A 17,098-nucleotide genomic window follows, 5' to 3' on the forward strand; every position below is an offset into this window, starting at 1 on the left:
GTAAAAAAATGCAGATGGTCTCGGTGAGACACATCACTCACACGTGTCTCAGATTCATTGTGGATTGATGCAGTGACGGACGTCAAATGCGATTCTAAAAACACTTTTTATGTGAATTGGCCACGGCTTCTTCACCAGGTGATGGGGACAAGAGACTGTCGTGTCATCACAGACAGCTGCTCTGATGACTTCCCTCTGTCCTGTGCATGAGCACAAATGCCCCCTGCTGATCGGCTGGAGTAGCGTTTTCTGGCTCAGTCTGAGCCCCTTTGTTTGTTTCCCATTGACAGAGCCAGGGCTGTGTATGAACACAACGCACCAACAGAACAGACGGCTAGCACGATAGTGAGATATTCACTGAATTTGACAAAAAGTGTATTGAACAATCTTTCTCCAGAATTGCTGACTCCACCTTTAAATAGAGCTTTGATCACATGTGATATACTATTTAATGAAATGTTTTTTTCCCTGCAGTAAACACAGTGAGAGAGAAGATTTCATCAGTAAAGCAGATCAGGAGAAAGACCAATTTTTGCAAAAAAAATTCAATTATTTTCTTCCCTAATGCCAGTTTACATAGTCAGAGTGCATTTTGAAATGAAGGAGATAAAAGTCTTCAGCCATGCTAGCGGAGCACAGCAATGCTTTGAGCTAAATTTTAATGTCAGCATATTAACAAGCTCACAATCACAAAGGTCAGAGAATCAAAGTTAAAATGCATCCTCCGGGGACCATGAATGTTTTCAAAAAAATGCAAAATTGACAACCTAATGGTGAGTGAAAACTTTGACCTGCTGCAGGAGCCAAAGGAAAAGTCAGGGGCTCAGTAAAGTTGTTAGAAATGATCCTCTTGGAAACTTGAATGTCTATTGCAAATTTCATGTAAATCCACTAAAGAGTTGTCATGATATGTCTCATGGTAGCACTTAGATATAGTCATGGCAATCCACCCTGTAATTTTTGAGACAGACAGATAGACATTGGCATCCCTTGAGCCATACTGCTAGCATGGCTAAATTTAGTTAAAAAAAAAAAAAGCTAGAAACCCTCTTTGAACTAGCACTTCCTTTTATTTAATCACAGAGGATTTTCTATACATGTCACAAAAAAAACAGTAACACACAATTTTTGTTTCCAATTTCTGGAAGGCCTTTACGTTTGCAAAGTGGCTAATACAAGCACATTTGGTTGAGGAATAATTCCTGTAACAATCTTGCAACCTGTAACAACATGCTTCTTCTGCAACATAATTAGTAATTAACCCTGAACAGCACAGTAAGGTAACAGTGGAGTAAAAGAAAAACCGTGTTAAAAATCTGTCATTCAAATCTGTATTGACTACTGCAGGCACTACATTCCTTGTTAATCAACTGCATAATTTGTCCAAATATGTCAATATTATTATTAATATCATGGTAATTAATTAAGAATTAACTTGGTCAGATGTTATATACAAATAAATGCGTGTTCTCTGTTAATTTTGTTGACTATTTCTGCCTGTATAATAATAATAACAACTCATTTAATTTGTACTGGACTTTTCATTTGCAGTGAATCTCTAGTGCTATAGCATTAAAAACAATTTTATCAAAAAGGACTGGATACTGTCAGCATATGAGGAATAATACTTTTTCTATAGATAAATAAGGTACAGTATTTTTTTGCATATTACTGTTAACATTACAGTACAAGGTGGAAGAGTAAAGGATAGGCAGCAGGATGTCAGGGCTCTTTGGAATTAATAGCTCCAGGTGAAAAATGAATTACTAACTTGTTTCATTATTCCCTGAGCATCAAGTCAGCACTCACCGAGGTAAATCCTCACTCAGCATTGTTGTTTGCCTTCTATTGATCAGGGCTGGATGCATGAAATATAGTGTGAGCTACTGTAACATGATATTATTGTATTATTATATACATGATAAGATACTTTACAACTGGTATATAAATGAAAGTTGAACAATTTAATTAAGAATTAACATGATTAACATCTCTGACTGTATTTGTAGATGCAGATTAATTTTTATATTTTTTTGGCCCATTGTCAACTTCCGTGGTGTGCTGTTTACATGAATGTTCAATCTCCTGAATGTCCTTCACCACTTTCTGTACGACTTCCACTATCACCTTCTCAGTCTGAAATTCTTGGTTTTGTCCACCAGATTCTAAAGTATCATCCTCTGACAATGAATATATTTCATCACATTTCTGAGAGGGGGGTCTGCTCTGTCTTTGGAGGAAGCCAGCTTCTGAGACATCCGTGGTTAGCTTGTTTGGACTCTTTTCTGCACTGGCTAGGACAACTGGACTAATGGCTAGCCTGTTGGAGCACTCTGAGTTGGAGGCGATGGCAGCTCCACTCTGCACGGTGGCGGTCACACCAAACACGTTCAGCTTCTGTTGTGGTTCATCAGTAGAGAATTTGGGAGAGTACTTGAATGAGTTTCCGGGGTAAGCCAAGGTGGTGCTTGCAACTTGACCTGCTATCCCACCATAAGATTTACCCTTCATCATTCCCAGGACTTCATAGCGGAAGCTTGAGATATCTTGCTTAAGCTCCTATTAATTATTGAAGAAGAGATTTAAAAACAACAGAGATTACAAAACAATGAAAAACTCTTGGGTAATTAAGGTATTGATGTTGTGCACACTACCTTGAAATTCTCCTCTGTCAACCCTTCCCCTGTCTTGGCATCTCTAATCATTGCAGCCACATACCGCTTTACTAGGCTCCTCAAAACCTCCTGAAAAAAATTACATATTATTTTTTTGAGGCAAAAAGGTCACAAATTAGGCTAACTAAATTAAGAACAAAACATCAAACATTACAGTGGAGAACAAATTACTACCTGATATTCATGGTTTAGTCTCACATTTTCGGCTGCACGTCTCTACAATTAAAGAACAAAAATAGTCCATTAACAAAGAGACATATATAATTTCTATTTAAAATGGTAGGATGAGAATTTATAGTAGAATTTATTATTTTTTTTACTTTCCCTTTCTCAATTAGAGGTCTTATGATATACATTAATGTAGCAACTAATCAATTTCTAAAGAGAACAGGTAATCTAATTTACTGTTAATTCTTTTGGAGCCACCCGCTTTGAGACTATATTACCAGACAGGTACTGAAAATATATGCAATGCAGCGGTGTGACAGTACAGATCAGAACAAATTTCTGGAAACAATTTACCCCCAGGGTTTCGAAGGTTTCAAGCCTTTGTACGCTTGGTCTCTTAAACATATTAATCTTTATCCATCCAACCAGATAACAAACTGACTTTGGACTGGGTATTATATTGAATGGAGATGGCAAAGTTCCCCCTTCTTCAAAGTAGCTCATCCATAATTTTGTTCTAGCAAATTTCCACTCTATATCTGCGTGATCCTGAAAAGAAAAACAAACAACAATTTATTAACACTTTTTGCAACAAGACAAATTGGTGTAATTAAACTATAAAACAGATTAGCTTCACCACTCACAGCAATGTGCTGGTAGGAGTTGTTCATCATTGCAATTAGCATGTTCAGTAAAACTACTAGGGAGATGACATTGTATGTGCCAAACATGGTAGATCCCACAAACTCAGTGAATTCATGGTCTGGCTTCACATTGGTCACGTACAGGGAAACCAGGCCAAATATAGACCAAAATAATGACTGCAGTGTCTCGAATAGCCTGAAAAGCAAACAACTATACATCAAATTTTGCACCACTGAAAAACAAACTTATTAATGTTTCACAATGCACATACGTTAGGGATAATTTATTAGAAAAACTTCAACTTACGTTACGAAGGCGTTGTTTTGACTATTACAACGAATACCCTTGCAAAATTTACCCGCATCCTCATCCTCATAATAAAAGTAGAGCTGGTTGAGACCATTGGCAAAGGCTAGCAGCACTAAACAGTAGATAAAGAGGAACTTGAGGATGTCCAGGAGCATACGACCCAGTGAAATCTGCAAGGGGCCCAGATGGGAGTTGGCAGTGAAAAGACAGATGAGGCGCAAGGAGCTGAAGATGTTGGCGATGGCAAACAATGCCTCTGCCACCAAAGTTGGGTGCCACATTTCCCAGGAGGATCTGGCTTTCTCCCCACTGTACTGTTGAAAAGAAGGAGAACAATGACTACACGGACTGTCATCAGAAATAGATGCTGAAAGTTTTCAAAGTTTTCTGATTAAACATAAAGGATCATTAGGAGTGCAGCAAAAGTTAAAACCTAGGGTAAATATACCTTTTTTTAACTGTGTAGATCACAAAATATGTGAATCCCTGGCTGTCATATACCTGTACTGCATAATATACCTTTGCATAGGCAACAATCTTCAGGGAAATGGTGGCAAGATACAAGGAGTTCATTATGAAGTCCATTAAGTTCCACCAGTCATCTATGTAGTCTTGGAAACCACTATCCCACATCTGTTTGATCTCTGTCCATATGAAGCCTTGAAGACATGAACAAACAACAGTGTTCATTTTTCATTGTGCCATCATCAGCAGCTCAGTTAGACTTCCTTCAAAAATGCATTACATGACTACACTGTACAGTTGTACAACAGTGCATGCTGAATTGAGGATAAACATGCGTCTGTTAGTGTGTGCGTTTGTTACCAAGCACCCAGGGCAGGATCATCCATTCCACAGTGGTGGGTGCTGGTCCCTGAAGGTTGTTTCCTGCAGCAGCTATATGTTGCGAGGCCAAGAGGAGCAGGAAGAGGAAGGTCAGATAGGAAGCAGTGTGACAGATGAACTTGATGAAGGGCTTACGGATGAATAACCCATAACGGCTCTTTGGAGAGATCAGGTAGAACATGGACAACAGTGGAAAGAGGAGGCCAATGAAGATACATGTGATGAACTTCCCTGCCCAGTGACGCCTCCTCCAGCCTGGGAACTCATCATACCAACGAGACGCCAGCAGCTGCTGACAGTTGGGCTGAGCAACAAACTGAGAACGAGACAAAGAAATAGAGAATAACTGAAGTTAAACTTCTTCGTCTTAGAAATACAATCAGAAAATAGTGGAAAAATCACAACCTCCATCCATGACCTGCAGTACAGACAGTACACAAAAACAAAACTACACACAAAACACTACACACCATTAAAGACAGTAATGACTATTCAAAATGTCAGTGGTGGGGCAATACTTAATGTTAGCATGTGCAAATATGAAATGTTTATTGCACAATGATAATGTATGATTATCTTGACTAGCATTATCTCAGTATACGCCATTTTCTCTTCAATACTGAAATAAAAAAAAACCTTAATGTCATTTGTGTGTTTATGTAAGCATGTTTCATGAAATACATGTAAAACTTTCTTTAGATCAATAAATTTGGTGATTCTTCTGTTGTTTCTATTTTTTGACAGGATATGTGCAGAGATTTGGCGAAATGTCTGGACCACAAAACCTTTTGTAAATGTTAAATGCATTGTTCTTCCCTATAGTGCAAACTCTCCCAGGTAAAGTTAAAATGACTCCTGCCGAGTCTCCCCCTGCTGCTGGTCAGCATTTAGGGATGAAGATAATGCTAGTTTTCTTTATCCCATTAGACACAGATAGATGGACAAGAAACGAAAGAGAGACATAATGTTACTGACATTAATCTTGTCTGAGTAAAATTGTGATTAAAAACTCATAAGATGCAAAATTAATATCAGAGGCTCATCTTGAAAGCATGTAGGACAAAAGTCTAAAGTGGACAAGTGCTCTCTGATCCTCTGTTAAGAAGCGATTGTCAAATCTGTTTCTCATACACATTTTCTCTGCCCTCTGAGATTAGATTTAACATGTGCTGGATATCTGCAGATGATGATGGAAGTTAATTTCAGTTTAACCAAGTTATGGCTAAATGGATACCCATTATGGTACTATAGAGCAGAGTTGTGGGTGAAGAGGTCATCTATCAGTGCAGAATCTGACATATTTAATATTTCCTATCTGTCCTTGTGGGGTGTTGACTTGCTATAACATGACTGGAGGCAAAAGGTAGCATCTGGAGGGAGCAGATTTTGTCTGAGGACACTTTTGGAAGGTGAAAATGACCCAATCTGCACACTTCAAAAACAAGTATGAATTCTGTCCTGAGGCACATTCATAATGGAGACATACTGTATAGTGCTAATTCATTAAGACATTTAATCAGTTTATTTGAATATAATCTAAATCAGTTGCACAGAAAATACTTTATCACTATGCTGCCATTTTTGGTAGTTAACATTTGCAACTGTCAGAAAACAGTTTCTCACATCCCTCACAAAGCAATGTGATTAAAAAAAAACAACAAGAACACAATACTACTCTATGTTTTGCACTTATTCAATCATAAAATAACAAGCTAGCATCTCAGAAAGTTCTCAGGCCATGTGGCATCATGTGAATCTTAATTTTGAATGAGAATTATGGCAATTTAAGGTGTGAGTTTAACTGAGAGGTAGGATTTAATAATCCCACTTACAATTTCAAAATGATGAAACTTAATCATTAATATAATAAAGCTTAGCTCAACAAACAAAAAGTGAAGAGTCTTTTGACAATACTTTGTACGTTTTTAATCTACCACAATGTTACCACAATGTACTGAACATATAGTTTCATGAGTGCTTTCATTCTTATTCTACTACTACTTCTACTTACAGATCCATGAAAACGTGTGCCCTCCCCAGCATACAGAGAAACCACTAAGCAATAGTCTAAGATAGAAAAACCCAGGTCAGAGCAGAATGAGTGCCCTTCCCTTCTTTGCTTTTAATTGTTTATGTTTAAATGCTTACAAATCATATTTAAAGGATTTTAATGAACAAAGACAGAGGAAATAGCAGGAGAACAAAGAATTTACTGAACACATTAATGGAATGATGACCACTAATAATGTGGACATCCAGTAAGTGCTGGTGGTCCATTAAAATGCTGTAACGACGATGGTGCCTTTTCTTTAGAGAAGCCCACAATGGCAAACCCTCAGAACTGCCCAGCTTATGGATGTGTGTTATTCGTTTGGTTGTTAGCATTAATGTACTGCATACTGACAACATAATACACTTGCGGTACACAACAACATGCATACTGGACATGTCTGTGTAGTTAGGGAGGGGAAAGACAAACAATCAGCATTTCCAAATTAATTTCATTTCTCATTTGCAACATTTTTGGCAGCAAAAATCGTTCAGAGTTAATGTGTGTAGTTTGAGTTTGGGAGGTGTTTGGAGCACAATGCCTTGTAATGCTCTATAATGATGACACTAATCCTCCAATTTGTAGTCATGGCCACCTCCCTCAATAACTGATCTTAAACAGAAAAATTGTTAACTCTTTCGGACCTTCTGTTTGTTGGTGCACTCAACTATTTCAAGTCCAATCACTGTTCTTCATTCCACACTCTCAGTATAAGTCTAGAGGTGATCAGGCATTTTCCATTGTTGGCCCTAAATTGTGGAGTAGTTTGCCACTCATTATTAGATCTCCTTTCCAATCCCATCCCTCCATTGATATTTTTAAAACTGATCCTCAGAGACATTAATTTAATTTAATTCTGTTCTACATTTTTATTCTTTTTTTTTTATCCTGAAAATTATATCTGCGTTTTTATTTGATTGTAATTCTCATCTCTCTGTTAAGCACTTTGATCAGCATTTGTTTTTTTTTTAAATGTGCTCTATAAATAAATTGACTTGACTTGAGTTCAAAAGGGGCAATATACTGTGTCCATAACCGGAGCTGTTCTTCTGGTTATGACCTCTTTCTGTGCAAGTCCAAGTCTAAAGTCATTAGAGAAACATCCAACTCAAATATCAAGTCTGTCACAAATGTAACAAAACTCAAGTCAATGTAGTTGACTAATTCTTGTATGTCTCCAAATTCTAACCATTACAGTGGCACAGCAGTGATGCTACAAGAGTTTATTATTTGGCTCTCAAAGCTTTTTTATTTGTGTCTACATCGCTGAGAGCAAATCCCTCAAGTGCATTCAAATGATACATATAAAATAAAAAAAAGGCTGTGCTAATGAATTTGATCAACGAAAATAAGGTATTCATTCTACTTTTTCACACTAGATACTTGTCATTTAAATCCAGAGATACTATATCTAGAAGGGGTCAAGATAAAGCAATGTATAACAACAAAAGGTGTGGCTTGTATATATCATGTTCTGGTGCAGAAAATTAGGGCAATCATAGATGGAATCTCAAAGACTTAAGTTATTAAAGGGGAAGTCAGAATTTCTGGAGAACGTTAAATAAACTTTTTATCAGATTCAGTGAATATCTCTTCACGTCTGCTAGCTGTCTGTTGTGTGTGTGTGCTGAAAAAAAATCTGGTGTGTCATACACAGCCCTGGATCTGTAAATGGGAAACAAACAAGGTGGCTTGCACCGAGCCACAAAACACTATTCCAGCCAATCATCAGGGGTCGTTCGTGCTCATGCACATCACAGGGGGAGGTCATCAGAGCAGCTGTCTGTGATGACATCACAGTCTCCCATCTCCAGCATCTGTTGAATGGTGGGGGAGGGCTAGCGAAGAAGCCAAGGCCAATTCACATAGAAAGTGTTTTTAGAAGGGCATTTGACATCCGTCAGTCATGTTGGTTCAGATACGCTTCCATTCGTCATTAGATGAATGAATACACACTGAATCCCAGATGCGGGAGTGACGTGTGTCTCACAGAGAGCTTCTGAAGGAGCATGTAGGGAGGAGTGTATTTGTTTTGGTGGTTAGTTCAAATATCAACAATCTTTCTCAGAATCACTGACTCTACCTTTTAAGTTACCAAATTTTGCACTAACAAATCTGCTGTCTGAAACTGATCATACTGTATATGGGCCATGAACAACACACTATTTATCATAATTCTTGGTATAATACAAAAATAATTTAAAATAATCTTCATTATTTAGCATGATATGAAATATGAAAAACAACTCTATAATCATCACTTACTTTATACAGGGATAGCATTTAAACAATAGCAGTAATGAGTTATACAGCTGCACACAAATGTCTGAGCACAAATGGAGAAAAACCATTAAGCTCTTTGTTTGATTACGTTCATTGATTGTTCTTGATTCAATCTCACTCTAAGGTATAGAGCAAATAATTAAATACACAAGATGAGTGGCACGGCTATACAAGGCCTGTCTGGAGTTGTTGTGTTACATTAACAATTACTTTGGGATTTTAATGGCACATATCAGTTTTCAAATCTCAAGTCAAGTTGAGTCTCAAGGCATTCAGGTCAAAAGGAGTCAGCTCACACAGCAAATGAGTCCAAGTCAAATCTCAAGTTTTCATTTTTATGACTTAATTCCAAGCCTAAAACAGAGAACAAAGATTTATCCACTCTAAATGAGAGCCTTTAGATTCACCTAATTAAATTCACCAAAATAAATTCAGCTTTAGATGCAACTCTTCATCCTCAGGAAGAAAACAATTTAAATTTAGGAGCAAAACAGCAATCCAAGACTGTTCGGTTTTCATGTTACATTATCTGAACAAGTTCAAACAGTAACGTCTCCCTTCTAATAAGCGCCACCAGTGTTTAACATTGTCTAGTATTGCTTTCAATATTTTTTGAAAAATATCTTCTTTTTAATAACTACCTCAGTTTCAGGTAAATGTAATCTTTCTGATTGTTTTGTTAGGGTCAGGTGATAATAACAGGTAATATAATAGTAATAATAATGTGATAAACCCAATAGCCACTGAGTTCAGCCATAAACCTTTTGCCTTGGTAACCAATTGTGGCACATGGAGTTGCTAATATTCACACTGATCTTTCATTCTCACAATTCCAACTGTCTGAAATACAACAAAACAATGCTGTACTCTCGTTTTTGGATACTATAGTGCCACATTTCCTGGACTTCTACTGTAAAGAGAAATATGATGACTACATTTTTCTAAATGTGATGATTGAGAGCAAAGTTATCACTTTTTACTATCTTACACTTTCATTGTTGTCACCTGTTGCTGGGTTAACAAAAACCTCATGCAAAGTATATACATTTACAGATATAATCCATTATAAATGTTTCCGTTATAAATATTTTTACTTGTTGCTTGTTATAAAACACTTTGGCATATCTTATTCTGTTACTGCCACTGTGTAATCACAATGTACACATCTTTAGGAGCTCTACTTCAAAACACATTACAGAAAGTTGGCATTACATCCAGAGGATAAATATTCCAAAGAAGATGTTAAAAGACAGTAAAAGGTTCCGTTTCTAATTAAAATATTATGAGTTTGTATTTCTGGGAAATGGCCATCACTTATTCCATCATTATCCCCAATTATCCAGTCGTCATGGGACTCTCTGAGAGGGCTACTGTAATGCATTGCATTAAGAGCCAGCCTGGCAATTACATGTTGTTCTAAACTCCCACAGGACATCTCCACCCATCTCAGGCCATTTACAGCTCATCTTGGCACTGCTTTTGTTATCTAGACCACTTTGTTCACTTACATACTTATTCTATGTTGTACTTGTTCCACAAGTGTCAATATATACTGTAGCACCCTGTCAGTTCCTAGTATGTCTATATGTGTACCAGTGTCACCGACACAAATTCCTGTCCTTTTCTATCCTAAAAGTCTTGTCGTACTGCTGTTGTCACAGCAGTCATGTGACAAAGAGGATATCATATACAACTTACCTCTTTCTGACAATATTTGATAGCTAGCTTCAGTCGGGCCAGATCATTAGCGCTCTCATCCAGCAGAGGGTTGGTGTCATCGCGGTAGTTGAGGATTATTTCCAATTCTTTAGAGCTTCGGGTCTGGTCTAAGAGGTCCTTTGCAAATTGTTTACACATACGGGACAGTTCCTCATATTCTGACTTGAACTCATTCTCCACTGTGCTGAGCTCCTTCAGCTCCCAGCTGAGTTGAAAAGCTGTGAGGAAAGGATCCTCGCTGGAGAGGGCGATGAGAGATGGGCTGGAGAGGGCCTTGTAGATGTTGAGACGAGAGCGTGAATGACGCAAGCCATCCACGTCTGAACTGGACACACACTCAACGCAGTTGCATCGCACGGCATGTGGCTGAGGTACGGAGACACCTCGCTGCACAAGCAGTTTGATGATCTCATAGTTGTTGGTGTGGGCGGCAAGGATGATTGGAGTGATGTCCGGGGTGAAATCTGAGAACTGTTTGTCCAGTAGAATCGGTGGGACCTTTTCAGATAGACAAGAGAGAAACACATAAAAGAATAGATATGAAACTGCCTGTTGCTCAGCTGGCCTCAAAATATCTTCCTGATCCATTACACCATTATTTTATCAGATAGCTCACAAAGCTTTTTAAACCCCTCACAGAAACACTGAAATAACTGCTAGCTGTATGGACACTTTGAACGGGTCTAATTTCATCTGTCTTGGGTCTCTGACTATCTTGTCTAACAGCAAGCACACAGCTAATGACTTGTGGTTCAGCCGGCCCCAAAATATCTTCCTGATTGGAAGCAACTACAACCTTTTTTCTGTTTCCCTTGTCTTCACAGAGTGCTTCACAAAGTCCATTATAGTGAGACACAGCAGGGTCAAAAAACATATTTACAAAGATATCAAGAAGTTGAACGCAACCAGAGTCTTTATGAAACTGCCTGATACAGAACCTGTGGATAAAGACTTTTTATTATAAAAGCTGTGGCAAAAAGACCCACAGCAGCACATCAAAGAGTATCAGTGCTGGATTCCCTAAATAAACACAGCCAAGCCTAAAACTACTAGTCAGAGGAAAACATATATTTTTTTCTTCCTTTTATCTCTAAGACTGAAGAATAAAATGACGTATCCCTTCTGGAGCCATCCAATCCAATCTGACATGACATTGAACTGAGAGCTTGAACTTTATTGTCCAACCCGTGTTCATGAAAGGTAAACACGCAGTTACAATCCACAAATCTATTTTCTAAACTGTTGAGGTTGCCGCACACTCGCCACACATGAACAAACATGATGAGCTGGTAGGAAACAGAAATCTAAAACACAGCTGGAGGTAAATAATAAAAACAATCTAAATTTTAGTGTAATATTCTGTGCTGTATAAAAGAAGTTTTGATTTGCTGCAGAGGGTGAATTGGTCCATGGATGTGATTTTAATGACTTTATAAATTTGCTTGAATAAAATGAAACTAACAAATGTAATAAAGGTTATAGAAATACACAAGTCAACAAGAAAAGCACCTGTGGGAATGTAAACTCTACATTGGATGTTATCATGGATCTACAGTAACCTACCTGTTTTTCTCCACGGGGTTTCTTGTGATTGAGCAGCAGCTCTACGGCTCCCACCACTTCTTTGCGAATGGCATGTAGCAGGGCATCACCCACATAAACATTATAGCTGAGCAGAAGCTCGATGATCTCCAGGTTCTCATTTTCGATGGCAATGAGCAGGGCTGTGCGTCCCAGGGGGTCGATGCAGTTGATGTTGATCCTAAAGTAGATCTCAGCCTCCTCCAGGGCTTGTTTCACACTGGCATAGTCCCCCTTCTCAACAGCCCCCAGGTAGGCCTTCTCCAGGGCAGAGAGCTCAGCCTCAGCCCGCACGATCCGCAGAGGGATGCGGTCCCTGTATGAGGAGTTTCCAGTTTTCCTATAATACAGCTGTGACATTGTGGCCACAGCACCACAGTCTCAACTGAGAATGAGTGAAAAATAACAAGACAGGGAAAAATATGTGATCAGGTTGCAGTGTTGACTCTGATGTTTCAGACACAATGGGAAAAGTATAGATTTTAACTATACTTTTTTTACATCCATTTGAAAAAAAAAGCAAAATAATTCAAGTATTCAGTTCAGAATTGGTTTATAATGCTTTATTTTTTAGGACATAATTGGCCACTCAAAATAATGAAAACACCAATTATTGACATATTCACATCTACAGCAGTTAAAATGAACATAAACATAATTTGAAATATGAATAAATTTGGTAATTTTTGTAGAAAACTTAGAAGACCATTTCACAGCACATGATTAAAGAGAAACTACATCAAATGTTTACATATTATTGTCTTTTTCTGTTAGAAATATAACCTACTTTATCACATATAATCCAATCGACGTCTAAAGTAATCATGCGCAAAAGAAACAGAAACTTACCGTCCTCCTGTTGCTTTCCACTCGACGGAGAACCAGAGGCTGCGGCTGTCAGAAAGGAAAGTTGCGTGGCTGGATGCTCATCTTATCACCAAGTCTTCACTGAAGACACTGTAACTCAGTGGCATGTCATGCAATCCCCCGCCCACCCCTTTCGTTCTCTCGTCTGTAGGGGCATTTTAATGGCATAGCGTATTTCTGCCCTACACATTTTATTTGACTAACACACTGGTCGAATCAGGTGGGAAGAAGAAGAAGCGACATCCGTCTGCTGACGCGCGACTCCAACGCGCTCTTAACACAGAAAACACATCTCCAGCCGTTACCGCGCCCTTTTAAACCGGGACTAGGCTATATCACAGCAAATCAAGGTGTGGTGAAAAAGTGTTGGGGTAGTTTCCATAAATGAAACAAGCCAATGGTACTGATCAACAATTCTATAAAACCCCAGCAGTTTTTAAGCCTAAAAAAAGCCTATATACAAACAATATGTATAAGATATAAAATATCATAGCCATTTTTGCCCACAACAAGAATCTCCAAAAGATCTGCACAAAAACGCAACCCTGATTTTGAGTTTTGAGTGATCTTGCTCCACAGACTGAGAGGGTGGATAAAAAAGGCATAAACAACACTGTTAAATTAATTTATTCCTTGTGAATCTGATATTTACTACGACTAGTTTCCATCCGCCTCTCCTTAGCTCTAGAGGGCAAAATGGTTACAATTGGAAGATAAGGGCATTAGACGTGTGTGACCACATACTGCCCTTTCTCAGTTGTTTACTTGCCCAAAATAACATCCTCTATCCTTAACCTCAGCTTGGCTTTAGCTGGATTTTCCTACTGAGGAAATGAAAACAACAACAACAACAACAAAAAAACAAAAATAAGCTAAATGACAGATAAAAAGTGGCCACTTGAGTTCAGCTTCAAAGAAACCCTGTCTCGCAATATAAAGCAACATAAAATTAGGCTTCATTTGGCTGTGACTTGGTTTATATGACCAAGACAATGGCCAAATGCATAATGGCTGTACTTTTTTCTACTAATGTAGTCTGAAACTTTACTAATGAGTAGCTTATGTTTCCCAACTCGTAAAATAGCTTTGTGAAGTCAGTGTAAGTTCAGGACCTATTGACTTACTATACCAATATGGCTGGCTGGCGGGCCCCAGTAGCCGACTAGTTACGACTCATACATCATAATCGCAATGTCTGCAATTCATTTCCGTAGCAGACATGTTGTGTGTCACTCCCGAACTCTTTCTCCCCTTGTTTCCTGTCATCTCTCAACTGTCAAAGGCATAAAAGTCCAAAAGAAATTAATTAAAAAATAATATATCAGTATGACTAACAAACAAATGACTAACACACCCTGCAGTCACAGAGAAACATGGGCAACTGGAGTTGTTTCTGACAACTTGATGAATATAAGTCCAGTATCTCTGTTGGCCTCCAGCAACTTCTGAGAAAATTTTTTGGATGTTTAGCTTGTTCTTTTTACCAACTAATTGGTTTGGTTCAGTGCTGTTTATGCTGGTCAGGTAGCTACAGTAGCATAAAAGCATCTTTCCACTGCCATGTGCCATGTGAATTATATGTCAGTAAAGAACCATGACATTAAGTATATTAGTTAACTATATCGATTACAAATGTAGACAAACCTATGGTACCTTTTGAAAAGGAGGGTCTTCATGCATGCAGGAGAGATAGATTTGGTTTACTGTCATCAGATGAGAGAAACATAGTGTAGACTGAAGGTGAGGATGCAGTAGTGCATACATGATTGCCATAGTAGGCTCCAGAAAAGCCATATGCCAGTGTTGCAAATATATCATGTGGTGTTTGGTAAAAACTACAAGGAAGACATGAGCATCATTGTACTGAGTAGATACTGAGGATATGACAACACAGAGGCCCTATTGACACTCATTAGTACAAATAAGATGATTTATTCAAGCTGAAATACTGTACATGCACACATGTTGCCCCTCAGTAATGTCACAAAGACTTTCTCACAAAAAGCACAATATTGAATCAATTCATTTGCAAATTCATTTCTCTCACTGCCTTGAGGATGTTCCAAGAATCCAACTCTAACTTTTCTCTGTTCAACATTTCTGCATCGGTTCACAAGAGTCCGAGTTCCCCTGAAAAACCCTGCCTGGAGCTTTGATAATGTGAAATAACTTTAACATGTTTTTCTATTGAACTCTGAGAAAGAGTAATTGCTGCACTAGGAAAAAAACAGCCATCTAAGATGTATGATGTTAAACATCAGTCTTTAGCTGGCTGGTGTGAGCATGCACAGTTGCTAAGAGACCTCTAACCCATCTCTTTCTTCCACATCCATAATCAGTGACAATAAAACACTGTGTACTGTATATTAATGTTTTCTCCTTTTGAGATATATAGAGCAAAAAGTTTATCAATGACACATGTTTTTCATGTTTTTATTTTGCTATATTGTTGTGATCTCATTGTAAGAGAACTTTTGCAAGGATAAAGCAATTCAACTCAAGTATTTAAGGTTTGACAAGACCAAAACAAATTTCATTGTGTTTTAGTCATAGTCAACTATCATATATTAACTAGACAAGATAAGACAATGTCAAAATTTTGAGTGCTGTCCTGAGGGTAATTGCTCAGTTGTATCAGTTGCCTTCATTGTAAGAAGATTGTTTTCAAGCCTAATGGACTTCACCAAGTGCATCTGTATGAATCAAAACTTCACAGCCAATATTTCCCTATTTCTTTGTCATCATTGTAATTATCATGCATTAGACCCTCAATGTGTGTGCTATTGGCAGATACTGTGTGTGTGTGTGTGTGTGTGAATCAACAGAATCTCTCACTTACAGGACTTGTGGTCATTATTATCAACACTGTAGCTATTATCACTCATTATCTCACTTATCGCAAGACATCTACAAGGCAATCTGGTGTTCTATATAATTATACCAGCACCTTCTTATCCAGCAGTACAGTGAGGAAATATGTTATGAAGAGATTATATTTTATTGTACTTGTATTGCGAAATGTTTTACATTAAAAGCTGGTCATGGGTTATCATGGTTTTATACAGCTGGACCAAATAGCTCTAATTATCCCAACATGCTTTGCACAACAGTTGCTGCCTCTTGTCAAGGAATCATTTTTCTTTTTTTGCAGCAGATTGTGAAATAAATTTCCCAGTTCTTTCAAGATCACATGACATAAAACAAGAGAAAGGAAAAATCAGTGAAACCTTTAGAGCCACAATGAATATGACTATTGAGAGAGGTTAGAATCCACAATAATGGACTTCTGAAGAGGAAAGCTCAGGTTGCAGTCTCACCACAAATGAAAATTTGAAAACATCTTGACATTAATAATACATAAAAGCTTCCTGTTTCAAATGACTCTACTTCAACTTAATGCATTTGTTTTTGGTGTCAATTACAGCCAGTTTTAGAAAGCCAAACAGACTGCACGGAGAATTATTTTTTTTACCTCTGAGGTTTTCTTCCTTCAAATGATTTATTTCACTTGTTAACTAATTTGTACAATTTTGTTGTATTTAAAAGATCATGACCAACAAAGTCATGCATATCGATAGCTACATTGAACCTATCTGTTTTTTTGGAAGCAAGAGAAGTAAGCTCCTAAACAGAATATATACAACATTAATAATCTCATTCATTTAAGGGGGTGATTTGAGAATTTATGAAAATTATTGGTGTTTCGTGTGTTTCTTTGTCATACCAATATGTAGATTTTCTTTCAAATAGTATAAACCTTATGAACAAAAAATTCTACATAAAACCCAGATTTAAGCAATAAATCAATAATTTGAATTAGAATGAGGAGCCTTCATCATTTGGCAGTTTCTGATTCAGGCATATTGAAGACCAAAAAGGATCTGTGAGCAAATGCTGTATCTTTCCTTTTTGTCCCTTGTTGCCTTTCATTAGAGAGCACAGCCGAGCAGCTGCT

At 37.8% G+C, this 17,098-nt stretch overlaps 1 protein-coding gene across 1 annotated transcript; it reads right to left on the reverse strand.

The window, feature by feature from the left end:
- Positions 1-593: 593 nt before the first annotated feature.
- Positions 594-16,844, reverse strand: trpc4b (transient receptor potential cation channel, subfamily C, member 4b). Its single transcript, XM_067595193.1, has 11 exons — positions 13,126-16,844; positions 12,259-12,661; positions 10,675-11,193; positions 4,623-4,959; positions 4,317-4,456; positions 3,795-4,111; positions 3,488-3,683; positions 3,198-3,392; positions 2,850-2,891; positions 2,655-2,744; positions 594-2,559 (listed from the first exon to the last, which is right to left on the reverse strand). Exons 2-11 carry the CDS (start codon positions 12,634-12,636, stop codon positions 2,017-2,019), a joined length of 2,757 nt encoding a protein of 918 aa, XP_067451294.1. The 5' UTR covers positions 12,637-12,661; positions 13,126-16,844; the 3' UTR covers positions 594-2,016.
- Positions 16,845-17,098: the final 254 nt, after the last annotated feature.

Source organism: Thunnus thynnus, chromosome 7 (genome assembly GCF_963924715.1).
Source record: "Thunnus thynnus chromosome 7, fThuThy2.1, whole genome shotgun sequence".
NCBI lineage: Eukaryota > Metazoa > Chordata > Actinopteri > Scombriformes > Scombridae > Thunnus > Thunnus thynnus.

Excerpts from the sequence above, each read along its gene's own strand:
- trpc4b (XM_067595193.1), bottom strand. The coding sequence starts at position 12,636 with ATGTCACAGCTGTATTATAGGAAAACTGGAAACTCCTCATACAGGGAC. Across the intron at positions 4,960-10,674 it reads TCAAATATTGTCAGAAAGAG|TTTGTTGCTCAGCCCAACTG; the intron begins GTAAGTTGTATA and ends TCTCGTTCTCAG. Across the intron at positions 2,560-2,654 it reads TGACAGAGGAGAATTTCAAG|GAGCTTAAGCAAGATATCTC; the intron begins GTAGTGTGCACA and ends AATAATTAATAG.